At 44.2% G+C, this 27,542-nt stretch overlaps 1 protein-coding gene across 13 annotated transcripts in view; it reads left to right on the top strand.

Annotated features, from left to right (window-relative positions):
- Positions 1 to 27,542, top strand: part of RBFOX1 (RNA binding fox-1 homolog 1) — a 2,434,604-nt gene that overhangs the window by 2,348,948 nt on the left and 58,114 nt on the right. For all 13 annotated transcript variants that reach the window (XM_027528154.1, XM_027528150.1, XM_027528155.1 and 10 more), the window contains one exon: positions 18,902 to 19,034. In XM_027528154.1, the coding sequence (XP_027383955.1) occupies positions 18,902 to 19,034 (133 nt within the window). The remainder of the gene's footprint in view (positions 1 to 18,901; positions 19,035 to 27,542) is intronic.

The following is a 27,542-nucleotide window of genomic DNA, read 5'->3' as shown; positions in this document are numbered from 1 at the left end:
TGGCTATTGTAAACAGTGCTAAAATGAACATTGGGGTACATGTGTCTTTTTCAATTATGGTTTCCTCAGGATATATGCTCAGTAGTGGGATTGATGGGTCATATGGTAGCTTTGTTCCTAGTTTGTTAAGGAATCTGCATACTGAAATTTTCATCCCTGGCAACAGGAAAAAAAAATTTTTTTATATCCCAGGCAAAAGCTCAAGGACCTAAATGTTATCAAAATGCAAAGGCATCTCCTCCTTGATTAACTTTTATGAAATTCAAGGGCAAGTGGGAGTGGCAAAGTTTTAATTGATGTATCGATTGCAGATTTTATGGCAGTAGTTATGTGAAATTCATAAAGCAGTGGCTTAAGTGGCAGAAACAAACGTCAATCAGGCCTGCCCTGTTCTACTTTCAGGTAATTGATAAAATTTCCATTGCTCTCTGTAATTAAAGTAACAGCCTAAATTCATTGATGACTTCCTCTTTCTTCTGCCCAACATAGAAAATGAGAGTAGGTGGAGTTCAGTTAATAGAAGGTGCTGGAACAGGTCTCTGTGCTACCGATAACATTGGTTTAATGAACCATGCCCTTCTTTCTCTCTTTTCAGTAACTCACACCTTCCTGGTGACGTCTGAGAGGCTTTTTCTAATGTTTTCTGGAGGAGTCGCTTCAAATAATAAACAGTACTGGGGTGAGGCCAGTGAATTTTGTCTTTGGACAAAATTTAAAGAAGCGCAAAGAAACTCAGTCATCAAGGACTTCCCTGGTGGGTCCAATTGTTAAGACTCCTTGCTCCCAATGCAGGAGTCCTGGGTTCTATCCCCGGTCAGGGAACTAGATCCCACATGCCACAACTGAAATTTCACATGCTGCAATTGAGACCCAGTGCAGCCAAATTAATAAACATTAAAAGCAACACAAAACTCAATCATCAAGGTAAATAACATTTTAAAGCAATAGTTTTTTATTTTTTTTTTTTGAAAAAAAGGAAATGAATGGGAAAAGATCCACGATCAGCAAAATATCAAAATTTTCCATAAAAACAAGATGAATATTATTGTTTTCTTTCCATGTAGGATCCAATATGGCACAGCCAAGCACTTCTTTATTTAAATTTTGAGTCGGTTTATCACCAATTCATTAATAATCATTTAATTTTTTTTAAAAGTTGCATGAAAATATGATCGATCCTAATTACTGAGTTTTTGGTGCTGTGTCCCCGTTACATTTTTAAGCTCAAAGTGAGTCCTAGTTCCAGCTCCGAAATAAAAGATAATAATTATAATGGTAACGATCAATGGTTTTTGAGCACTTACTATATGTTAGGCATTTTGCTTGCTGTGCTAAGTCACTTCAGTCGTGTCTGATTCTTTGAGACCCCATAGACTGTAGTCTGCCAGGCTCCTCTATCCATGGGATTCTTCAAGCAAGAATACTGGATTGGGTTGCCATGCCCTCCTCCAGAGGACCTTCCCTACCTAGGTATTGAATCTGCATCTCTTACATCTCCTGCATTGGCATGCGGGTTCTTTACCACTAGTGCCGCCTAAGCCCTTCATATGAACATTCTCACTTAATACAGGAAATCTATGCTCTAGGCGTGATTATTATGCCTATTTTCTCACATGAGAAAATGTAGGCTTCAAGAGATTGAAGAACTTGGCTGTGGTCATTCAGCTGGATCAAGGATGAAGCAGTCTGACTGAATCCTGAGTTTTCCATCTTTCCCACTCTAAACTTACACACCAGAGATTCCTTGTTCTGTTCCTGGAAAAGTCTGAGCAGAGAGAGGTCAGATGGACCTTCTAGACAGCTCTCCATCTTCAGCATTCAAGCTCTGAGGCTGGGCTCTCTCCTTTCCATCCCAAGATCCCTGGAGAGCCCTTTTTTCTCTGTCTGTTCTTTGGCAAAACTATTCTTTGAAAAGTCAGATAGTCAATATTTCCATCTTTGTGGCTTATCTAGTCTCCATTGCAACTACTCAGTTCAGTCCTCATAGCTTGAAAGTAGCCACGGACAATACATAAATGAATGGGTGTGACTGGGCTTCCCATAACAGTTTATTTACAGAAACAGTCTTTGTGCCAGATGGCCCAGAGGGCCATAGTTTATCATCTCCTTCATCAGGCCATCATTCTCCTCTGATATGGCAGGGCCCAGGGCAGCTGGCTGCTGGGGTGGAGGTAAAAGGAGACTTCCTTTTGAATTCTTGTGTCTCTTATGCCTTTTGTACCATTTGATCACATTTTATAACAAATAATGTTAGGTAGGCACAGAAAGAGAATCCCCTTCTCCTGATCCACAGTAAGGTAAGACCCGTGCATACATTCAGTCTAGATACAATGCATTGACCTAGTTTTGCCCTCACAATAAACAATAAAGAAACACATCTGGATTTGGAGCCCTGATTTGGAGCTTTGACCTTCTCTAGGGCTTCCCTGGTGGCTCAGATGGTAAAGAATCTGCCTGTCATGCAGGAGACACAGGTTCAATTCCTGGGTCAGGAAGATACCCTGGAAGAGGAAATGGCAACCCACTGCAAAATTCTTGCCTGGGAAATCCCATGGACAGAGGAGCCTGGCAGGCTGCAGTCCATGGGGTTGCAAAGAGTTGGACATGGCTGAGCACAAGTGCGCAAACATACACAGTAATTCACTTGTATTTTTGATCCTTGCCTCCACCCCTGAACCCCAACCAGGTTAGCTCCTTTACTGACATCTGTGATCACTCCGGCTGGCCTATGATCACAGGCCTCTTGGTTGTTACTGTTATGTCCAATTTTTACTTTTTTTTTTTTTTTTTTACCAGTTTCAAGAAAAGTCTTAAAACACACTAGTTGAACACTCTCAGTTGTTCACAGGGAAAACTCAGCAAAGGAGAAGCCAGGATTCAGGCAACTGCTCTCCCAGCGCTTTGCTTATTAATCTCCATGCAGAAGAGGGCTTTTGTCTTTTTCAGACAGGGGTCTCACTTCTGCAATAGGCTGCCAGTTGCAAAAAAAAAAACTACCATCCGGTGGTGTGCCCCCAAACATCTTATTTGTCTTGATATTTCTTGCACAGAAATACATGTGACAGATAAGGAATCACTGGAGAATGGTTTGCTTTGTGTCAGACAAATATTAAAACAATAAACTACGTTGCCCTGGGATCCTCCTGCATGCACAGCCAGAGAACGAGGCTGAGATGAGATGTTTCTGAAAGACAGGGAGGTAGTCATTCCGGGGGAATTCCCTGGAAACTCCAGGTCCTGGGATAGCACCGACAGTATTTTTTCTTATGCGCATCCACACACAGCCTGGTGCAGAGCCCGCATGGAAATCCTTGATCATGACTGTGTTCTCCTTCCCCCAGCCCTGAGCAGAGGCCAGAGGCTCCTTGTTGACTGGTGAAAGTGAAAGTGTTAGTCACTCAGTCATGTCCAACTCTTTGTGACCCCATGGACTGTACCTCGCCAGGCTCTTCTATCCATGGAATTTTCCAGACAAGAATACTGGAGTGGGTAGCCATTCCCTTCTCCAGGGGATCTTCCCGACGCAGGGATCAAACACAGGTCCCTGCATTGCAGGCAGGTTCTTCACCCTCTGAGCCACCAGGGAACCGTGTATAGTAGTGTGTATATATTAATCCCGAACCCCTATTTTATACCCCACCTTGCCACTCTGGTGGCTGTAAGTTTATTTTCTATGTCTGCGCATCTGTTTCTGTTTTGTAAATAAATTCATTTACATATTTTTTTTTAGATTCCACATATAAATGATATCATATGATCTTTGTCTTTCTCTAATGTGGATTTAAAATGGGAAAAAAAAAAAAAAACCTATACTGAGTTCAGAGCTGGGATCTTGTTTGATTCCTGGAAAGTAAAGTGGAGCAGCCTGATACACTGGTGCAGGTGTTCATGTTTAGGGAACCTGGCTTTGTAAGTGAAGCCAAGCCCTCCCCGTCTGCAGAGCTGGGAGTGAACAGCTTAGGAGGGAAGTAAGAACCCCGAGGGGACCTTCCCAGGTGGCGCTAGTGGCAGTGAACCCTCCTGCCAGTGCAGGTAAATGTAAGAGAAGTGGGTTCGATCCCTGGGTCGAGAAGATCCCCTGGATGAGGGCATGGCAAGCCACTGCAGTATTCTTGCTTGGAGAATCCCATAGACAGAGGAGCCTGACAGGCTACAGACCATGGGGTCGCAGTCAAACACACTCAGCCCCTAAGCAACAAGGACCCCCAAAGACACTCAAGCCCTGCAGTGGGATGCTTGGTATTTCTTGCATAGAAATATGTCCAACCCCAGAGAGGTGGTCCCCTCATTTCCCCTGCGTTATTTCTCTTCAAAAGCAGATTCCCCCACACACGGTAAAGATGCATGAAAGGAAACCGAACCTGGCATAGTTCCTTTAAATACAGTTGTTTTAACACTTGTATCATGAAGAACTCCAAAACACCATTGTCTGAAATCATGTTTTCATTCATGTAAAAGCAGTGACCTGCCAAGAGCTCTTTTATTGCTACTGGAGAACTTGGTGTGGCTTGTGTGCTAAGCCACTTCGACCCCGTGGATTGTGACCCTACAGGCTCCTCAGGCCATGAAATTCTCCAGACAAGAATACTGGAGTGGGTTGCCATTTCCTCCTCCAGGGGATCTTCCCGACCCAGGGATCGAGCCCGTGTCTCCGAAACCGTGTCTTCTGGGTCTCCTGTATTGCAGGTGGATTCTTTACTGCTGAGCCATTGGGGAAGCCCAAATACCTGCTTACCTGTGAGCATTAAGTGACATCCTTGTTTTAAAAGTTTTCAGGCTGCTTGAGGCATTGTAACTCCTCAAACAAATGGCTCTTCTTTCTTTTTCATTCTTAGATGTGATCTTTCCCAGGTGCTTTTGAAAGTTCACCAACAAAGCTGGCTTGGAAGGTTTATGTTATCTAGTGCCTGGACAACTGAACCATGTCTGAATGGCCCTCCTTCGACCTGGTCTAGGTGGGCATGTTGGGGAGGTCTCCAGCTGGGAAATCAGACAGGTGATCCCAGGTCCAGAAAGCACCTGTAAACCTCTGGGTTTGTTTGGGGACATTGCCCAGAGGATCAGGACTCAGTTTTCAAGTCTGGAGCTGGTTCTCAAAATCAGGTGGGGTTTGACATCACAGTGATGGCTGGCAGTGAAATGAACAATGCTTTTGCATCGCATTTCCATCCCGTGAGTCCCCATCAACCCCCATCTAGGGCCTCGGGTTCATGGAGCTGCAGCAGCCCCAGAGAACCATGGGAAATTCAGCCCAGCATAAGGGAGCTCATTTATCTCACTTGCCCCGCTTCCTACCTGGAGAGGCAATTCACCGAGCTTGCTGTTTCAGCCAGCTGTTAGCTAGATCATGAATGATTTAACAATTGAAGCTTTACTGTGTGTATGCACTCGATAAAGTAATTATTTATATAAATTATTAGCCTTTTTTTTCTCCCTCCACGGCTGCCTGCAAAAAGCTACATTGACACCAATACAGGTACTGTCAGAGGAATAGATGCTGGTAAATCGCTTCGTCCGAGTTACAGTAGGTCTCAGCATCTCAGGTCTTTGTCTCCCCAGGTTCCTTCTAAGGACAGAAAGCACTTTTGCAGAAGCCTTCTGAGGTCCTGCCGAGTCAAACCCTCCAAGATGGAGATGCATTCTTGTTTTGTTTTTTTTTTTCACTGAATGAAATGTTACAGAAACCCTGCCCAGGGGGCCGATGTCAATACGTATAAGGAGATGGAACACAAAAAGGTCTTTAGCACAGAAAAAGATTCTCACTGCACATTTTAGCAGCCTTGGCCCTCCCCCCATGTCTGTTGGATTAATCTGCCCATTTGTAACCTGGGAGAAAAGAGACGACCAGCCCCTAACTTCAGGGGGTAAGTAGGAATCAGGGGGTAATTAGATAATATCCAAGGCTGCTGTCATCATTCAAACTCCTAAGTGTTGAAATAATATTCAGGTGTGTGAGCATTGTGGGGTTGAGAGGCGGTTTGTTGAGACTTCTTAAATTTATTAAGTTCAGAAACATGTCTACTTTGGGAACACCAAACTCACTGCTCAGAATGCATCCCTGTATCAGCATTACATGCTTTAATGTATATTTTTTACCTAGATGACTCATTTCTTTCCAAGGAAGAGACTATTTCTAACCAAGCTGTGAATCTAGTGACATTCAAGAAAGTGAGTTGCTCAGTCGTGTCTGACTCTTTGCGACCCCATGGATGGTACAGTCCATGGAATTCTCCAGGCCAGAATACTGGAGTGGGAAGCCTTTCCCTTCTCCAGGGGATCTTCCCAACCTAGGGATCGAACCCAGGTCTTCTGCATTGCAGGTGGATTCTTTACCAGCTGAGTCACAAGGGAAGCCCAAGATATTGGAGTGGGTAGCCTATCCCTTCTCTGGTGGATCTTCCTGACCCAGGGATCAAACCAGGGTCTCTTGCATTGCAGACAGATTCTTTACCAACTGAGCTATCAGGGAAGCTTGAACATAAATATAGAATGGAAGAAATGTCACCTGCCCTGCTCTTTTCCATGCCCTGGCTTGCAGCAAGGTCTCAGGGAGGCTTGTAGACAGATCCCCCTGCAAATTAATTCAGTCCATGATGAATCAGGGCTGGTTCTCTTGGATGTGTTATGGATTAAGGGAGGTGATGGAGCAGCTTGTCCAGACAATAGGAGGGAAGTGAAAACTGACGGCCTGGAAGCAGCTTAGAGGGGCTTCCCAGGTGGCACTAGTGGTAAAGATCCTGCCTGCCAGTGCAGGAGATGGAGACATGGGTTCAGTCCCTGGGTGGGGAAGATCTCCTGGAGGAGGGTATGGCAATCCACTCCAGTATTCTTGCCTGGGAAATCCCATGGACAGAGGACCCTGGCGGGCTACAGTCCATGGGGCCGCAAAGAGTCAGGCACGACTGAAGTGACTTAGCATGCACACATGCTGTACGTGAAGAAAGTGGAAGTGGAAAGGTTTTACCTAAAACTGACAAAGGATCCCTTTGTTCCAGGGCCTCCTGCAAAAAATAAGACGTCAGGGTCTGGTGTCAAGTTGTCTGGGTTCAGATCACTGGAGAGTTTCTGAGCTGCTCTCTGTCTACCTTTCCGCCCCAGGAAAGGGAAGATTGCAGTTAAGACCTGATTCGTGTGGTTCTGTGAAGAGTTCTGTGAGTTCATCTGTAGGTCTGGCCATTAGCAAGGGTTAGTGACTAGTAGCTGTTTACTGTATGTCTCATCATGCAGTAAAATCTCATCTGTCTGATCATGGAGTCCGAGAGCATGGAATTATGCCAACCGTAATCGCCACTTTTAACGATCCCAGTTATCACTGCCTGAACTTTGAGACACGTGAGGTCCAGAGTCTCTCATCACTGATGTCCTCATTAAATTTCTCTTAAAATAGACATCCTTCCGAAGCAGCAGCTTTCACAGGGTCAAGGACTGTCACTCATCTTTCCTCTGTAACAGAACTACTGTGGCATTCTGAGTTTATCTGACGATATAATCAATAAACATCTCAGCGTGTACCTGGGGCCAGATCATCCTCTGGGTACTAGAGACACAGTCTGGACAAAGATAAAGTCCTCAGGACACCTCAAGAGAGAGCTTGATAAGGAGAGTGCAATCATATGAAATGGTAGGAAGGAGATGGTAGGTGAAGAGGGAAAAAGGAGTGGTATGGTGGTGGCCGTGGTGGCATCAAGAAATGTGGGGTAAAATTGAGAGGAAAAACCTTGGAAGGAGGAGGTGATGTTGGAACCAAGAATTAGATTAGGGAGTCGACGTTTAGAGACTGGACAAAGGCGAGAATCTTTATCACTAAGAGGCGGTGGTCAGAGGTGGCTGGAGGAAATGAGGTCTGTCGGTCTCAGACAGCGAAGATTTAGGTCAATAAATTCATCTTTGGCAATCAAGCCAGCACAATATCCCCATCATTTTTTTTTCCCTTTCAAAAATGTACATCTCTGTCCAAGTTCTTGCCAGTTCTTTCCACACATCCTCCTCGGACCTGTAACGGCCTAGAAACTTCTGGGTAATTTGGATTTGACTAAAACTTTTGTACCATGACGTTATGTAAAGAGATTCAATTATGGTGCGCAATGTTTTGTGAGTAACTGCCGCCCATAAAAAGTTAATTAATCAGGGCTGTGTCAATTTCCTTGTGCCATGTCAATTTGCTGCCAGGTAATTAATCACTAATCACCCACCAAACAGCAGGCGGGGGTGGGGGGAAGCATCCTCGAGCCATTTATTGTCTTTCTCCAAATAAATGGCACGTGCAGCCGGCAAGAAACACATCTTGCCTTTCATAATATTTTTATCGACACTTTTGCAAGTTGTAATAGACTGCACCAACAAGCAGCTGCAGTTCAATGGAATATGAATATTAAAGAAACAAATGAGCGGAGATTTATAGGACATTGCGTTTCTGTTATGTCAGTTTTGAGATTAAACCGAGCAAATGAACAGTGAAAAATTACTCTTCCATGTGGAGAATGGTGATTAGACTTGTACATTAATTAGAAATTTTTGTTTTCCTATTCAATGCATTTCAAATGAGGATGTCCTGTAAGAAACTGTTTGTCCAAAACGTAGATTTATTCACTTCTAAACAGCAGTGTTTAATATCAACATGCATTTTAAAATGAAACGAGAGCCGATCCCAAATGTGAGTTTCAGGGATGAATAGATGTGTGTATGAAAACCAGAGAGTCCAACAAATTAAGTGGCCATTTTGGTCTTTTTGTCAATGACTGCCTGAATGCAAGACTCCCTTCTTACTCCTAAACCTGGAAATGACTGAATTTTAACAAAACTGAAAGCCTTTCCATTTTTACTTTGACCTAGAACCAAATGTGGTCCATCATATTAAGTTTTCCATTTGGTCTTATTTAAAGACAGTGACCTTACTGTGTATACATTTTGTGTTACAAACCAATTTGATGTATCTTTCTTTGAGATCTGTCCTGCAAATTGCAAACATTTTTTCGCCATGTGGAAAATAAGTCATCAGGTTTTTATGTGGGCTTTTTTGGACGATGCGTTGTGATGTTTATCACACAGTGCTCTGCCTGTGAAATTGAGCCATCTCTGGTTGTTTATTTCACCTCGGTATGTTACCTATTATGCCACTTCTTAATTTATGGTCCAGCTCATGGAACGGGAGTTCCCTCGAGGGGAATCCTGCAGAACCGTGAACCTGCTGCTGAAACCGCATCTGTACCCCCAGAATTGTGTAAGTGAATATTTCCTACCATAAATTACCCGCGGAATAATTCAACCCCCAAATGAGCAGGAACATCTCTGTCTTAAAACATTTCAGGGGTGGGGGAGGGGGAAGGTGGCATTCACGAAGCAAAAAAGAGGAAGAACAGACAAAGAGAGAGCTTCCCCCACCCGCATCCATCCTAAACAGCACACCTTTTCAGGGCATCTGGCAACCTCATGCAAATTCAAACCCATGCACAAATGCAAAGAATAATTGCCCGTTAAAGCAGTTGTATATTTTTATGGTTTTGATGCAGAGTCTGCCCCCCCGTCGGGTTTTGCATCTGCTGTTCTTCCATCTCTCCCAGAGCTCTAAAACTTTAATATGCAGTTTATAACCCTCAAGTATTTTCCATGGGTTTTGTTGTGTTCCTTCTCTTGGGATTTCCGGGCTTGCTGAGATGATCTCATTTGTGTTTATTTTCGAAGGTAAGCACCACATTCGTAAAAGAGACAGAGGGAAGGGCTCACGCGTTCGTCGCTGTAAATACATTGAACTCGAAGCTGCTCGGAGGTGGGAGGTGGGGGCGTCTGTCTTGCGGGGGAGACAGGCAATAAGCAGTTGACACTTTGGTAAATGGCCCATTTGTCTGGTTGATACACCCACACATCTTCCCTTTAAAAATGTTGATTTGCCTTGATACTTGAGCACATCACAGCATGCCTCTGGTTACATCCCTGAAGTTTCCGTTTCATTGAGTTCAGCGGTGGAGAACTCCTTATTCCTAAGAGCTGAGACGGTTGCTCTGCTAACCTCGTCCCTCTCTGCTCTGGATATAAATCTAGCTGAAGGTTGGGAGTGGGTGGGCTGCGGATGTCGAGGTGTCAACAAGATGTGCAATTGGCATTTGCTCCAGAAGCTCAGGCCCTGTTTTCTTGGAGAGAAACTCATTTTTAGCTTATGAGCTAAATCCAATTTTCATTGCAGTGATACCAGATTTTTCACTTTGATTCATGCTGGAGCAGGTTAAAGAAGGAACGTTTCCAGTATAATGAACCTGTGCTTTTTTTCCCCCTCCCTTGTCTCCCTCATGCCAAGAACTAAGGATTTATTTGGTACCCACGAAGAAGCCTGAATACTTTCCATTGTTTGCCATTGATGGTCTGTTTACATGCTTATTAACTTGAAGTTCAACTAGAAAAAAAAAAATCAAACTCCAGCGTTGGGGTTCAGAAATGCCTCTAATTTGGTGTCTTTTCTTTCAAACATTGTTCTTTAATTAACAAAGAGGCATTTACAAATATTGGACAGGGTGACGGGTGAATGACTTTTATTAGCATCGATTTACTCTGTTTTGGTAGTGGAGAGGACATTGTGCGTTTCCCCTTGGCCTTTTGCATTGGATTTATTAAACACGTGTTGCCCACTTCCTACATGAAAACTCCTGAACTGGGATATTGATAGATGACATAACTTTCAGCAAAAGAGACAAGTCATGCTGCAATGTAAACACATAATTAAGATGTCTTCTTATTACCAAACCCAAGTTCATGTGACCAAAGCACAGTGAGACCAAACAATACCTAAATGTCAGAGTTTGGGTGCAGGAAAGGTTTATTGGCCTGCCGGGTGATGCAAGGAGAGGGATGACTCAAAACACCCCGAATTCTCTGAAGGGCTTCAGCAAAGCATTTTTAAAGTCAAGGCAAGGGAGGCGCTTGGTCGGTTGTTGCAAGCTTCTTGATGTCAGAATCCTTTGTTCTTGTAACTCTCCATGTAGGTCTGATCACTATATTCCTGTAAACCTCCAACAAGACAAATGTTACTCTCTGTTTTGCAACTTTTTATCTCCATGTGAATGGAAAAGTGTTATACCCTTAAAGATGAGAGCCTTGAGAATGGGCAATCCTATTTTAGGCTATAGGCAACATATAGGAAAGTCTGATGGCTCAGCAGATAAGAGAATCTGCTTGCAATGCAGGAAACACAGGATTTGAGTTTGATCCCTGGGTCTGGAAGATCCCCTGGAGGAGGAAATGGCAACCCATTCCAGTATTCTTGCCTGGGAAATCCCATGGACAGAGAGGAGCCTGGCGGGCGGCAGTTCATGGAGTCACAAAGAGTCAGACACAACTGAGCGACTTAGCACAGCGCAGTACATTCTTTTTACATGGTTCAAGGATAAAGCCATTTTAGTTTTGTTTAACCTATATCCAAATCACCTAAGTATACATTTCACATATGCAGTTAACCATGCTCTATAAGCCAGGAGACCCAGTAGGCAAGTAAAAATAAATAGATCAGCTCCTACCATCCCACCAGGGTCTAAAGGAAGCTTGACAAACAGTTGTGGTGTTTTGCCCTTGAATTTGACCATTTATCTTAGTTGCAAGACAAGAGAGCCACACTGTCCTGAGCCAGCCATAGGGGGGATGTCCTCTCATGGAGACAGGAAGAAACACAGAAGGCACAGCTGTCAGTCAGGCAAGGCAGGGATTATAAGGATTGCTGTTTTCCAGTGTTCCTTGTTGCACACATTCATTGCATAAAGACTCAGATTTGCTGGGTTGCTAGGGAGCTCCACGTGGGGCTGTGTGCAAGAAGCAACGTGACCAAATACCTTTTACTGACCAGATGGGTACCACCTGTCTGGGTGTGGGGGGAGTTTGAGCTCAACTTCTCTGAGAACGAGAAACCAATCTCCAAACCCTAATGCTGTGCAGCAATAAAGGTGAATTTAAGTGAATGAGGGTGGGCAATAATTCCCAGCGCAGAGCATTTACCCAAATCATCTCCCTTTTCATCAGAATCACACATATTCCAAGTCTGGTTGCTATTTTTGGGTCAGGAGTGTAGCAGTTTTTATAAAGATGACTGAGATCTCATGTATTATTTGCACACTGTATTTCTGCAAATCTTGGGCAGCATGCTTTTTATAAAGGACAGGGTTATGGTCCTTTTAAAAGAGACAAACATGGGTTCATCATCAAAGCATGTCCAGGCATAGTATTAGGTAGCTGATACCTTGCTGTGCTAGGCAATTTCCTAAATCAAAGAGCAGAACAGATGGAAAACACTGCCCGCATGGAGCTTGCATTTTAGCTATGGAGAGCTTTCCCTTCATATCTGTGATCCAAGTTACTTGATTGCTAGTACACCCAGGAAGATTTGGGGTAGGCTTCTTCAGAAAGAGATTACAAAATAAAAGGGAGGGAGGGAGGAATGGATGCCTAATCCATTCTGTGTACCTTGACACTGAATTCAATCTCAGAGAGTTTTGGATGAAATAGAAAAGAATAGCTTTATTGCTTTGTCAGGCAAAGAGGGCCACAGCGTTTTGCCTTCAAAACTGTGTGTCCTGACCCGGAGGGGGTGATGAGGAGTTTTATGGTAATGGTTCAAAGAGGAGGAAAGCCTGACTAGCTCCTGGACATTCTTCTGATTGGTGGTGAAGCAAGTGGAAGTCAGCATCACCAATCTTCTATTTCCAACTGGTCTGGGGTCTGTGTGCTGGTGGGCAGCATGCAGTTAACTTCTCCCACCTGGTGGGGGTTTCAGAATCTGCAAAACAACTCAAGGATATTATTAAGTGTACCCCTTAAGGAGGATCCGAGACCCTACCCCCGCAAGGCTACACTGCTGTTTCTTGGCTGCTGCTGCTTTGTCTCTGCATCCCCTCCCTTCCCTAATTAGCAACTGTTTGAACCTGCCTGTTGGAACTCAGGGAAAGTCTTGGAGGCTGAATGAAGCCGATTTCCTGTAATCAAGGAACGGGAAACACAGAAAGGCTTTTGTGCCCAGGAGCCCCACTGGGTCCTGTTTGGTTTCAGGAATGAGGGAGGGAGAGAAGAGGGGAAGAGAAGGGAATATTCATCAATGACAGTGATTAACTAGAGACTTCATGAAGATACCCCTTGGCCAGCTCTAGACGGCAACAAGAAGGGATAGCTGAGCAGACATCCACCTGGGAGGCTTACATGCATGCTCCTGTAACAGGAAGCCCCTGTTAAAATTTGTTGTGGTTGCTCAGTCACTAAGTCATGTCCAACTCTTTGCAACCCCATGGACTGCCGGCTCCCCTGTCCTTAACTGTCTCCTGGAGTTTGCTCAAATTCATTCCTGAATATTCATTGGAAGGACTGATGCTGAAGCTGAAGCTCCAACACTTTGGCCACCTGATGCAAAGAACTGACTCATTAGAAAAGGCCTTGGTGCTGGGAAAGATTGAAGGCAGGAGAAGGGGACAACAGAGGATGAGATGGTTGGATGGCATCACTGACTCAATGGACATGAGTTTGAGCAAACTCCAGGAGACGGTGGAGGACAGAGAAGCCTGGTGTGCTGCAGTCCATGAGGTCGCAAAGAGTCAGAGATGACTGAGCATATGAACAGTGACAACATGTCCATTGAGTTGGTGATGCCATCCAACCATTTCCCCCTCTGCTGCCCCCTTCTCCTTTTGCCTTCAATTTTTCCCTGCATCAGGGTCTTTTTCCATTGAGTCAGCTCTTCGCATCAGGTGGCTCCTTATCTTACCTGAGGGCACTTGGCCTCCCAGGAAGTTGATGTGCGGTCCTTCCCTTGCTCCTTTAACAACCAGAATCTCTTTAATGCGCCCTGCTTGGAGTAGCCCAAAGAGCTTGGTATGAAGACCTGCAAATCCCTTATCCTGCATTGAGAAGGCTATTTTCTCCCTGCAGCAAAGAGGGGTACGCAGCAGCATCCTGGCTTTCCCCTTCTAGCAGCTTGCATTCCCCTCGCTCTACTGCTGAGCTTCTGTTTCATGTTCTATCTCAACATCTAAATCCTCCAAGAATTATTGTAAAACCTGCTTGTCGCTGAGAGGGATCTTGTCTGGCTCACTCCGTGCCGCAGCCAACGATAATGAATGGGTCAGCATAATTACTGCGTTTCCTCACACAGGCAACCAGCTGCTCTGCCAGATTGTGAATTTTTCATTTGCTTTATTTCAAAATCCAGGGTGTTCCTCCGCAAACTTAATATTTGAACTGTGGCAAGATCGCGTTAGAATCAAAGGCTCACTCGTTCCTTTTCTCCCCAGTGTTGAAGCCAACATCTCCTATCTCACAACTCTAGGCCTTTTAGGATATTTGGATAGCTCCGCTTTCCCCATTGAGGTTGATACCTCTTGGCAATTTCAAGGATAGTAGTTGGGCTTCCCAGGTGGCACAGGGGTGAAGAATCCACCCGCCAGTGCAAGAGATGCAACAGACGCGGGTTCTGTCTCTGTGTTGGGAAGATCCCCTGGAGGAGGTAGTGGCAGCCCACTCCAATATTCTTGCCTGGAGAATCCCATGGACAGAGGAGCCTGGAGGGCTACAGTCCATGGGGTCGCGAAGAGTCACACTCAACTGAGCGACTGAGCACAGCTGAAACACCAGCTAAGAAACATGGATGCGGAAGGGCTGGCAAGCTGAGAGTTAAGTAATGCTATATGATTTGTCTTGACTGACAATTTTTTTTAAAAAGATTAAGAAATAACCTGGATGGTCTTCTGGGACATAAAGAGAAAGATAAAATCATTCTGGCTTTGTTCTACCATCCTGGCATTTTACTAGCATCATCAGAGAAGGATATGGTAGAATCCAAGAAACAGGCTGGCTATTGGCTATTCAAGAACACACGAAGAATTCCAGAGGGTAGTCAGTCTGTCTTCAGCTTCCAGGTCAAGAGTTATAGTCCAGTCTGTGCAATCCCATGAATATAGGATTGGGAATAACTGCTGTGGGAAATTCCACTTTCTTCCCTCCCCAGCCTCCTGCCACTGACATGCAGTTACAAACCTACTGTCCAAGAACTCTGGAACTAAGGGGAGCTGATGGAGTGAAAGGCTTCTACTCTTTCTTTATTTTTTCTCTTTTTATTGAAGTGCTGACTTACAATATTGTGGTAATTTATGCTGTACAGCAAAGTTATTCAGTTACACACGTATTCTTTTTCATATGTTTTACAAATATTTTTTCTCTTTCCTTTTATTTTTTTAAACTATGAAAGCGTGATAACACAATTACAAGAGACTTGGAAAATACGGAACAAAATTACATATAGTTCCACTATATGTTACGATTATTTTTTAAAGTAGATAAATTAATATTTTTATTTGGAGTTTCCATATCAAACTCAAAAATTGATAGAATGAATAGACAAAAGAGTAGAAGGATACAGTAGACCTGAAAAGCACCATGAACCAATTCAACATAATGAAGATTTATACAATTTTCACACAACACCAGGATACAAATTCTATTCAAGTTCCCATAGACTATAAACTAGGAGACATTGGAACATATCCAAGGACCTAAAACAAGGTGCAAAAAAATTTCATGGTGTAAAGTAATTGGAGTCCTACAGAGTCTGTTTTCTGATATTCTTTTTAAATTTTTTTTCCATTATGACTTATCACAGGATACTGAATATAGTTCCCTGTGCTATACAGAGGACCTTGGTGTTTATTCATTCTTTATATAAAACCTTACATCTCCTAACTCCCACCTCCCTGTCCATCCCTTTCTGAACCCCTTCCCCCTGGGCAAGCACCTGTCTGTTCTGTTCTGTATGTGGAGGGCTTCCACTCTTGAACATGATGGCAGGGAGGAAGGCTGTTTGGATGTAGACAGAGGCAACTTTAAGATAATATGACACACAACACCCTGTGAGAGGTTAGGAATTCTGCAAAATACATGCTCTGGGAGAGGGCAGCTTGGATGTGTTGCCTTGCCTCTGGGAAAGAGCCTCCTGGGCTGAGGCCTCTCTGAGCCTTTATCTTCCTATCTGACCAAGAGAAGCTGGGTCCTTCCCAGCCTTGCACATTGCTACCAACACTGTCTAAAATCCCAAGAGAGACTGAACAGGGGAGACAGGGCTGTGGACACGAGGAAACCCATCCTGGTTCTTGTTCATTCCACCTGTCTCCCTCTCTAATGGGAGATACTTCAAGCTCCTGTTAGGCAAACAGGGTGAGAGGAGAAAAAGGATCAAGGAGAGAATGGATAGTCCGTCAGTCATTTGGTTGGACCACATCCCAGGGCTTCATTCACTGGTCTTTAAGTCATCTAGAATCAACTGTGTCCAATATCTAGAACCTACTGTGGACAAAATCAGGGGGCTTCTGCTGACATGGGGGGGATGCATGGGGAAATGCAAGGATGAATGGGATACGGTGGGGCCCCTCAAGAAGCTGGCTGATGAATAGAAGAAGTAAACATAATAAATAAGTGATTTTCTTCTCCAGACCAGTACCCACGAGAGGCTGGGTATTCTTTGAACTAGAGTTCCGGGAGAAATGAAGTCTGGGGTTGCTGCATTAATGGTGTTAATGCACTTCCCTTGGGTTTCCCAGGTGGCGCTAGTGGGAAAGAACCCGCTTGCCAATATAGGAGACAGAAGAGATGTGGGTTTGATCCTTGGTTTGGGAAGACCCCCCCTGTGGAAGGAAATGGCAACTACTCCAGTATTCTTTTTTTTTTTTATATAGTTTATCTATGTTTATTTTCAATTAACAGAGTATTTTAGTTAGGCTCAGTTTTAAAAAATGACTATTTTTTTGCTCACATCAAATCTTAAGGACTGATTGTGAGTCTCTCTTTGTTAGATTTCTTTTTTTTCCATTTTATTATTATTTTTAATATAAATTTATTAATTTTAATGGAGGCTAATTACTGTATAATATTGTATTGGTTTTGCCATATATCAACATGAATCTGCCATGGGTGTACACGGGTTCCCCATCCTGAACCCCCCTCTCAACTCCCTCCCCATACCATCCCTCTGGGTCATCCCAGTGCACCAGCCCCGAGCATCCTGTATCATGCATTGAACCTGGACTTACTCCAGTATTCTTGCCTAGGAAGTCTCATGGACAGAGGAGCCTGGCAGGCTATAGTTGAAAAGAGTCAGACACAGCTGAAGCAACTTAGCACGCGTGCACGCACTTCCCTTACCTTAAGACTTTCTGAGCCTCTAATATATTAATAGATCTCCTGGGACAGTGGCTTTCCAAATGTATTTTCCTAAAAGAGCATCCCCTCCATGGGATTCACTGCAGGTAACAGTGCCTACTGAGAGTGGGATGGGACTGGCATGACCAGCATGGTGAGAGCCTGTGATTCAGGGACTAGAAAGAGCAGCAAGGTGGGGTGATGTCCTCAGGTTTCATGGACCTGATGCATTAGGATTTGCAGACATCCTAGGAGGAAGCGCATCCCAGGCAGAGAAAGCTGTGTTAATTATAATGGGTCTCGAGCATCAGGCTTACTTTCCCTCCTGACTCTTGACCAAGTCACTTGGCTCAGAGAATTTCCACACCACCACCCCTGGGAAGATAACCCTGCCCACACTTTCTTTTTCAGAGTTGAGTCCTCATACTTCTCTGTAGTTATGGTTGTTGTATAAATGGTTTTATAAGCTATGTAAATGGATAGGGGGCTGATGGGATCTTAGTAGTGATTTGTCCATAGGAGCATGAGGGGTCTGTACACGTCTGATGCATACACTTGTCTGTAGGTACAGTATATTTCAATTAAAACATTTTAACCAGCAATATAGGCTCATAAAGACTCCCCCCCCATGGCTCAGCAGTAAAGAATCCATCTGCCAATGCAAGAGCCACAGGAAACTCGAGTTCTATCTCTCAGTCGGGAAGATCCCCTGGAGAAGGAAATGGCAACTCTTCCAGTATTCTTGCGTGGGTAATCTCATGGACAGAGGAGCCTGGCAGGCTACAGTCTGTGGGGTCACAAAAGAGTCAGACATGACTTATTCAACTGAATAAGAAGCAACCCTAGATACCTAAAGGAAAATATGGGGAAAAAAGTAAAACAGAGTGGAGAAAAGCTATGAGTAGACAAGTAACATTTTCTCATGAAGTTTAGCCTCAGAGATAACTAAGAACACATTGAAGTATGTATGTATTTGTACATTATATACATATGCACGTATATATAAATAGGCATGTATACATATTCCCGCACACATGCACACATACGTGTGATATGCACACTAATGCCCACGAATATTTTATATACACATATATACATAATCAGGCTTCCCTTGTGGCTCAGCTGGTGAATCTGACCTGAGTTTGATCCCTGGGTTGGGAAGATCGCCTGGAGAAGGGAACGGCTACCCTCTCCAGTATTCAGGCCTGTAGAATTCCATGGACTGAATAGTCCACAGGGTCACAAAGAGCCGGACACAACTGGGCAACTTTCACTTCACTCTACATAATCACTTACACATGTACACATACTTATGTGTAGGTGTACATATACACCTATGCATATTGCATGTTCATCCACATATGTATCATGCACAATACCTATATTGGCCAGGTATGCATGTTAATAGGCAGATGTGAGAACCCAGCACACACACATCTTGCAGTCTACCTTTTTAAAAAGTTAAGTTTATGCAGTGAGCATTTCCCCTGTTAGTAAGAATCGTTTGTGGGTGTTTGTCCTAGATATTGGTCCCAGGGATCACTGACTGCGTTAACCCATCCTCTGTGGAATTGAACCTTGGTCTCATCCCTCCAGCCTGCCTTTAGAAGTCTGACTCCTGGAAGGAAGGGGTGTGGGTGTCCGGCCCTGGCCTACCGGGAGCAGGGTCCTGAGTGTGTGTGTTGAGTGGGGACGGTTCCCCCAGAGGCAGGCGCGATCTGAACCTTCTGTTCTCTCCTCTCACCCACAGTGCCCGGCTTCCCGTATCCAGCCGCCACGGCCGCGGCCGCCTACCGAGGGGCGCACCTGCGTGGCCGTGGCCGCACCGTGTACAACACCTTCCGGGCCGCGGCGCCCCCGCCCCCAATCCCAGCCTACGGCGGGTAAGTGGGGAGCCCCCCACCGCGGGCGGGCCTCCCGCCCCAGCACGCCAGCCCTCGCCCCGATCCCTGCGTGCGATGGAGTGCATGCCCGCCTTGACCGCCCCTCCGGAACCGCCCAGCATGCAGCCCGCCCGCTTGCAGTACAGCACCTTGCAGAGTCTTGAAAAATGAGTGTAATTTGTCTTGTCATGCTTGGTGCCTTTAAGCATTCTACATGTCACATGTTGTTATGGAAATTCTCTCTGAGACTGAATGCTGGAGAACAGAGAAATGGTTACAGCCCAAGACGTCTTTCTGATGATTGCAAACATCTGGTGATTAAGGAGGTTGGATCACATACTCCCCTTGAGTCTCTCTGTTGGGGGTACCGGGAGGGTTTAAGACGGAAAAATCACCAGGGTGGCCTTGTCCCCCTCCCCAAAGATATCCTGTGCTTCAAAGTGTATGAATCTTTGGCCCAGAAGAGAAAATTAGGTGAGGAGGTGTACTCTTGAAGCTCAAAGAAATTGCAATTGACTCATTGCATGGGATTTTTCCAAAATAGTTTGCTTTCCTTTTTCCCTCTTTGAGAAGTTGTTTGTAGATTAATTTGTTCCCCATGGCCCATTTGGTCTTTCTTTGCATGGACTTTGCTGTTGCCAAGTGAATCTCAAGGAATGGTGGTGAATGCTATTTAAAAAAAAAAAATGGTACTGGTATAATGGGCTGCAGTTTCGAAGTGCTACCCTTTCTGCTTTGCTATTAGGAATCTTCCTGGTACATTCTGGGTCCCTGGCGTGCTGTTAGGAATCCTTCTAGAATATTAGAATATTCTGGCCCCCTGGAGTCGGAGAGAGGGAAGTCCCTAAAGCAGTAGTCCTCACAGGACACTGGGAAAGTCTGGAGACCTTTTGGGTTGTTGTGATAGCATCTACTGGGTGGATGTTGTGATAGCATCTACTGGGTGGAGGCTGGGGATGCTGCTAAAAATCCTACAGAACACAGGATGGCCCCCCGTCCAGCCCCCAACACAAAAAGTAACCAGGACCCAAATGTGGCTTTCCCAGCGGCTCAGTGGTAAAGAACCTGCCTGCCAATGCAGAAGACTCAGGTTTGATCCCTGGGTTGGGAAGAGCCCCTGGAGGAGGACATGGCAACCCACTCCAGGATTTTTGCCTGGAAAATCCCACAGAGGAGCCTGGAGGGCTACAGTCCATGCGATTGCAAAGATCTGGACACAACTGAAATGACTGAGCATACACACACACAAGGAAAGCTCAGCAATACCCAGCACAGTCTGGCACAAGTCTTCTCTGGTCAAGGACTAGGCTTTCTGGTCTCTAGAAAGAATCTAGTTATATTCAGGATTGTGTAAAAGGGTTAAATGCATTTTCTATAGCTCTTCAGCTTATCTGTCTTTTAGAAAACCTGAATAAGCCTAGATCATGTCTATTATGTTGATGACAAAGGGAGACGCTCTTTGTTCATTATTTATTCATATCTCACCCATTCCAGTGTAGAGCATTTGAAGTGTTTTAAAAACAAATGCTCAGAAATAAAGTTAAGGATATTAAGAAATGAGACCCAATGAAATCATCAGGAAGGGGAAATAAAAGCAGAGAAATAAGGCAATGTCCATCATTTCTTAAATAATCATTAGACTTAGATTAATTCTGAGCTTCTTAGGGCAACTCTGAGCTGCTACTGCAAAAAAGTGTTTTTTTTTTTTGTTGGGTTTTTTTTACTGAAAAGGTGGAGGATCATAACAAACCAAGGATGAATTGACCTTAAATTCTCACAGTCCTCCAAAATAATACATCTGCGCGTCCTAAGCCTTTTATATCTGACCATGTGTTGTGAGGAATCATTGGTTATATAGTGATTATCTCCCATCCACGGTATTGAGCCCACTTTATAGATCCAGAAAGGCAGAAACTAAGATTTATCATTGCCAAGGTCACATAATGAGTAATGAAGAAAAGAAAGAATTACCCTCTGGGCTCATGTGATGACTGAAGCAAGATTCATAAGCCATACATGTAAAATTGCATATTTATATCATATTAGTTTGTCTGAAAATCATTTTCTTACCTCAGAAGATGGAAATTGTCGCTTTCGGTCTATGTACCCTTGATATCTCATTACTATATCAGACAGAAAAATAAAATAAAATTATATGGCTTATCCTCATATGAGCAATTTATTTTTAAAAATCTCTGAATAACACACCTGCTGTAAAATTGAAATTTGCTAACTTGTAATGAACTTGCTCTTTGCTAGGAATAACCAGGCATAACTAATGAATGCCACGTTTGCCAGGGACTTAGGTGACTCCAAGCGATAAAACACATTGTTGGTGACTGCTTTGTACATGATTTCATTTTAATATTCCAGCCATCTTCCTAATCGTTTTGGTTGTAATGGTAGATTGTACCTCTTTGCTGGCAATATTATGGCTGGAATTCTGAAATCATACTTAGTAGAAAGATAAAATTCTCAAGACAAGAGGACTAGAACATTTAGAAAGGCTAGGGATGTGTATGCTCGTGTCTGCATGTTTTATTAGAGCAGAGCACTGGTCAAAAGAAGGAAATTCAGCCAGTTGCCTGGGTGTTTTGCTGGATTATAAACTGCCTGGAGTGCACTGATTATAAATTGCCTGGAGTACATTGGTACCAAGTGAAAAAGTGTGAACTCAGCATCTTCCGTGAAGGCTCCTTTTCCTTCATTGTCTTAAGCTGAAGGAGTCCATAGGAGGAGGGGCAGAAGGAGCAGTTTATCCTTAAAAAAAGAGCACCAAGGAGGACACAGAGCAGACCTTGGCTGGAGTGGAGAGCCCTGATCTGTGTTGACTGAAGCAAGTAGCAGAGAGGTTGCAAAACCCACGTCTCTTTCCAGGAAGTGATGTCATCAGGATTCAGGTGTTCCCGGGGATGGTGTGGGTTTCCTGCAGTTTTTCATCTTCAGGGTCCTTTGGTTTCCCAGTTTCTAGATTTGACTCTCTTTCTTGCAGTCCAGTTCAGCTTAACATTGCCTCTCTCAGCTCCATGAGCTGAGGATGCTAAGGCAGATGGCACCTTTGAAGGAGTTTCTTACAGGCAGGCACAGGGAACACCATAGATGCTAACAGTTTTAACACATGTGGACGTGGTAAGATAGGCTTTTGAGGGAGTGTTGTTGTTCAGTCACTCTGTCGTGTCCGACTCTTTGTGACCCCATGGACTGTAGCACGCCAGGCTTCCCTTGTCCTTCACTATCTCCCAGAGTTTGCTCAAACTCATGTCCATTGAATTGTTGATGCCATCCAAACATCTCATCCTCTGTCGCCCCCTTCTTCTAAATCAATTACACTTCAATTAAAATTTTTTATAATTAAAAAAAAATTAAAATCAAAAAAGGAAAGAAAACCCAATCAGGAAAAATTCCAGTCATTTCCTAAGTTGTCCTGTTAAAATCTCATTCTGTGATTTTCCTTCACATTCAGAGATCCCCTTTTTTATAAGCCATCATCTAGCAAACTGCATTTTGGGGGGAGACTTTATTATTCCCCTTGTCACCAATTGAAGACACATCCTAAACTTCTGTTTACTGTAAAGAATCAAACCTGAAAACACTGTTACTAAAATCTCAACCAAAAATGTGCCATTTATCCTGTGTCCATATATAGCTTCTTTTTTTTTGTGGGGGGGGGGGGGCGGGGGAGAGTTTGGAAAACATCCACAGAACCTCCATGGCCACTTTTGTGGAACCTTGGGTGACCCCTGGAAGTATCCAACATCATGGCAGTCACCCAGGAAGATTCACTCAGGGTGCCCTGGCATTCATTCATTTCCTTTTATTGATTTGGTTTTTTCCTCCACATCCTGACATTTTCTGAAGTTCCTCCCAGAGAATAAAGAACACAGGTTATGAAGAGCCTTATCTTCTCTTTCTCACATAGCTGAACAGAAAGTTATTGTGACATTAATGCATGATCATCCCTGGGGAGGGTAATTCTGCCTGGACCAGGATCACAGGAATGAGAGGAAAGCCTTAGATTGCGTTAGCTAACTCCTTATTGATTGTCAACATTAACTGAGTGAGAATGGGTGATAAGTTAGAAAGCTAATACCTACACAGTCAGTAGGATTGTTGTACTCCTATAAAGACACAAACTACCAGACAGATAAGATTGCCTCCTGCTGTTCTATCTCATACTGCCCTTGGTAGCTGACTTAATCTCTGTAGGCACAATTGCCTTAGCAGCTGGGTAAAGACAGTACCTGCCTCTGAAGTGTTGATAGAGGATGAAGTAGGGAAATGAGTGTGAGGTTACAGCTTCATCCATTCCATCAGATGGCAGGTGTTAAGTGAACTGTGGCTACTGTAGTTGCTGTTGAGATAGGAATTGACTTTTTATTAGCTGCCCATACTCCTCTCTTTCTCAAGGTCCCCTTTTGCTTGAGTTGAACACCCACATTTCTGCATCCATGAGTTACTTACCCCTGGACTGTGGTGGGTGGGGTGGGGCGCCTGCTGTTAATTGACCTCCATCCCATGTAAGCCACAGAGATGGCTTTAGACAGAGGTACTTCAAGTGGCTAATGGAATCTGTAGATTGGAAACAAAATATTAACTAGTGAACAGTGTCAAAGAGAGTTGAAGGGACCGTGTCATCCATATTTCTTCTTGCATTTGATCCCGAAGTCAGTGTCAGACACCATGTCCAGTCTGTCTTCCCAGGACTCACATTGGGGAGAAATTACTCATTGGGTGATTGTCATCTGAGGGAGCATGTAGGCTGATGCTCTGTGGATAAAGATGGCAGGTGGAAGCATCAGAAACACATACTCCAGACTCAGTACAACACCAGATGTTACAGGACAGCGGTTAAACCATAATCCTCTCCCCCACAAAACCCTAAAAGATTGGTTTCATCAAGTTCTCGTTCTTGGTTAATTAATAAACAGCACCTTATTAAGTTTTGGGTTTTCCAGGCAACGCTAAGGTAAAGAACCCACCTGCCAATGCAGGAGACATAAGAGTGGGTGTGATCTCTGGGTTGGGAAGGTCCTCTGGAAGAGGGCATGGCAACCCACTCCAGTATTCTTGCCTGGAGAATCCCCTGGACAGAGGAGCCTGGCAGGCTACAGTCCCTGGGGTCCCAAAGAATCAGACATGACTGAATCGACTTAGCACGCACATGTGTATCCAGTCCTACTATGTAACAGGCATCTTTTATGAGGATAGAAATATAAAGAACCATAGGAGATTTTTAAATTATTATCTTTATTCTAAGTGAAACATCCAGCATTTTGTGACAGGTTTTCATCTTGGCTCTCGGGATATTTTTGACCAAGGTATTCTGCACTTTCTCAGGTCATTAATTATGACACACGTGTGGTCAGTTGCTCAGTCGTGTCCAACTCTTTGTGACCACATGGGCTGTAGCCTGCCAGTCTCCTCTCTCCATGCAATTTTCCAGGCAAGAATGCTGGAGTATGTTGCCATTTCCTCCTCCTGGGGATCTTCCCAACCCAGGGATTGAACCCACGTCTCTTGTGGTTCCTGTCTTAGCAGGCAGATTCTTTACCACTGAGCCACCTGGGGAGCCCTGTTATGACACATATATGTGAAACTTCTTAGAGTTACCTCGTGAAGGTAACTCTTTTGGAGAGTTTTGAGGAGACTATGCTCCTCTGAATGCAAAATGATATGGTGATATCCCTGGGAGAAACTTTATACAGTTGCCAGTACAAGAATGAAGCCCAAACATAGCACCATGGGGGGTGCTTTCAGGCTAGGTCCTGAAGAAACCTATGGAACTATGTGGGTGAACCTTTCTTTCTGTGAATCAACCATGCTTTCTGGTTTTAATTGATAAATATCTCATGCTCAGATGTTATTATCTGATGCTCAGGAACTTTCTCAATTAACATAAACACTTGGAACGATAGTCATTGTCACCTATTCTCAGAGTACTTTCCAGAATTCTCTCTAGCTGTTTGGCTTTATTTTTGGTTTTGCTGTGAGTTCTTGTTTAAATTCTCAGCCAGTTCTAAAATGTAACTTCTCACATTAAAGAGAAAGCCTCTTCATTGAGTGCATTATGAGACAAACACCATAAATGAGTAGTTCTTAAATTTGGGGGGAGAAAGTGGAATGTCACAGATGTCTTTGATAATCTAATTAAAAATATATATTTTTCCCTGGGAAAATGTCAGTGTCCTCACACCACACAATGCTGTACAAATGCCAGTGAGTTTATGGACCCACCTGATATCCATTCTAATCCAGCTATGGTTTAATGCATTTGAATGCATTACAAATTTTTTTTTTTTCATTTGGAAGGGGCAGCAAGATATGCCATCATTAAATAAACTTTTCTTTAAGAATATATTGGTGGATGGGATATATTACATTATTCAAACAGATTGTATAGTCTGGGTATCCCATACTTTCTTTCCTTTTCCGTAAACTAATTTGCTGTAGTGCAATCATCCCCTGCTTGCATTCATCCAAATATTTAACTACTGTTATTACCTTTCTAAGAAAATGAGATGTGCATTCGCATTACATTCTTGCAAAAGCATATTGCGGTCCCGAAGTGATTGACAAGCAATACAATTACCTTTGCAGGCTAGACCGACCGCCTCTGCATTAAAATGGGGCTGCACCTGTTCTATGCGTGATGGTAGCTCTCTTCTCTTGTATGGGGCCATGGCTCATTTATCGAGAGCTCCATATTAGACATCATCCCCCGCCCTCCTCTCTCTTCGTTTATGTTATTTCGAGTGCACCTGTTTAGTGAGGTTTTTAAAAATGTTTGAATACATTCTTGGAAACCATCATGAGTCTTTGTAAGAGCTTGCTTGAAACCAGTTCCTGTTTAGAATAGGACCTGGGCTTCCCAGGTGGCGCTAGTGGTTAAGAACCCGCCTGCTGATGCAGGAGACATAAGAGAATGGTTTTGAACCCTGGGTGGAGAGGATCCCCTGGAGAAGGGCATGGCACCCCACTCCAGTATTCTTGCCTAGAGAATCCCACGGACACAGCAGCCTGGCAGGCTATGGTCCATAGGTTCACAAAGAGTCCGAGACGACTGAAACCACTGAGCACACACACACGCTAGGAGGCTGGCCTCCAGCATTCTCTCAAATGTCATGTAAGATGACACGTGGAGGGTGGCGCTCTGTAGGGCAGTACGTTTTTTATCTCTTGGACCAGCAGCCTCAGCTTCCCCTGGAACTTGTTAAAAATGCAAATCCTTAAACCCAACCTCCCCCTCCCTCTGCATCCAGCTCTGTTGATTCAGAACCTCTGGGCTGGGCGTGGGGCCCAGCCATCTGTGTTTTGATGGGCCCTCGAGGTGGTGCTGATGCCGGCTGAAGTCTGACCACTGCTGCCTGCCATAGCAATTAAAAGTTTGGGCTGTGAAGCCAATACAATACCAGCCAGGCTACAATCCCAGTTTTGTCAATACCTAGCTCTCTCTGTCTCACTTTTCTGATGTCAGAAGAGGCTATAATAGCATTATCCATCTCATAAGGGTATTTTGAGGACTCGGTGGGGTCATGATAACTAGGTCAGACCTAAAGGACAGACAGGGCTTCCCAGATGGCTCAGCAGTAAAGAACCTACCTGCCAGTAGAGGAAACACAAGAGACTTGAGTTCGATCCCTGGGTGGGGAAGATCCCCTGGAAAGGGGTGAAAATCCCATGGACAGAGGAACCTGGTAGGCTATAGTTCAAAGGGTCACAAAGAGTAGGACACGACTGAAGTCACTGAGCACGCATGCATCCCTTCCCATACTCAAATCTATATTAATATTTGGTTAAATATTATTATATTGTTCACTCTTACATCACTGTCTATCTAGCCTCTTGTACTGGAGCTTCTAAGTCAGAGTCTAGTTGTGAGGAGTTGTGTTTGTCTGGGAGATCTTAGTTCCCTGGAGAGGGACTGAACCTATACCTCCTGCAATGGAAATACTGAGTCTTAAATCCCATGAACAGAGGGGCCTAGTGGCCTGCAGTCCATGGGGTCGCTAGGAGTCAGACACGACCGAGCAACTTCACTTTCACTTTTCACTTTCATGCATTGGAGAAGGAAATGGCAACCCACTCCAGTGTTCTTGCCTGGAGAATCCCAGGGACTGGGGAGCCTGGTAGGCTGCCATCTATGGGGTCGCACAGAGTCAGAAACAACTGAAGTGACTTAGCAGCAGCCAGCAGCAACCACTGGACTTCCAGGGTATTCCCAAGGTCCAATTTTTTAATTTGATCTCCCTCCCCCTCCCCCTTTGACAGTAGTCACTGATGTTGAATAACTAGAAGAGGATTCTACCTAGAATTGCTCTGGGTCACCTCTGTCACCTCCTAATGGCCAGCCCTCCCCCTTGATGGGCAGTAGTCACTCAACAGATACTTGTTTACCTCTTCAGGGTGGAAAGTGATATGTTAGCTATCAAGTGAGATATAATGTTGAGGAAGCTATTGGATACAACTTTCAGGGTGAAATGAGCCCCATTCACAAATGCCTTTCATATT

Source organism: Bos indicus x Bos taurus, chromosome 25 (assembly GCF_003369695.1).
Source record: "Bos indicus x Bos taurus breed Angus x Brahman F1 hybrid chromosome 25, Bos_hybrid_MaternalHap_v2.0, whole genome shotgun sequence".
Taxonomy (NCBI): domain Eukaryota; kingdom Metazoa; phylum Chordata; class Mammalia; order Artiodactyla; family Bovidae; genus Bos; species Bos indicus x Bos taurus.
This window is presented reverse-complemented; position numbering and strand designations above follow the sequence as displayed.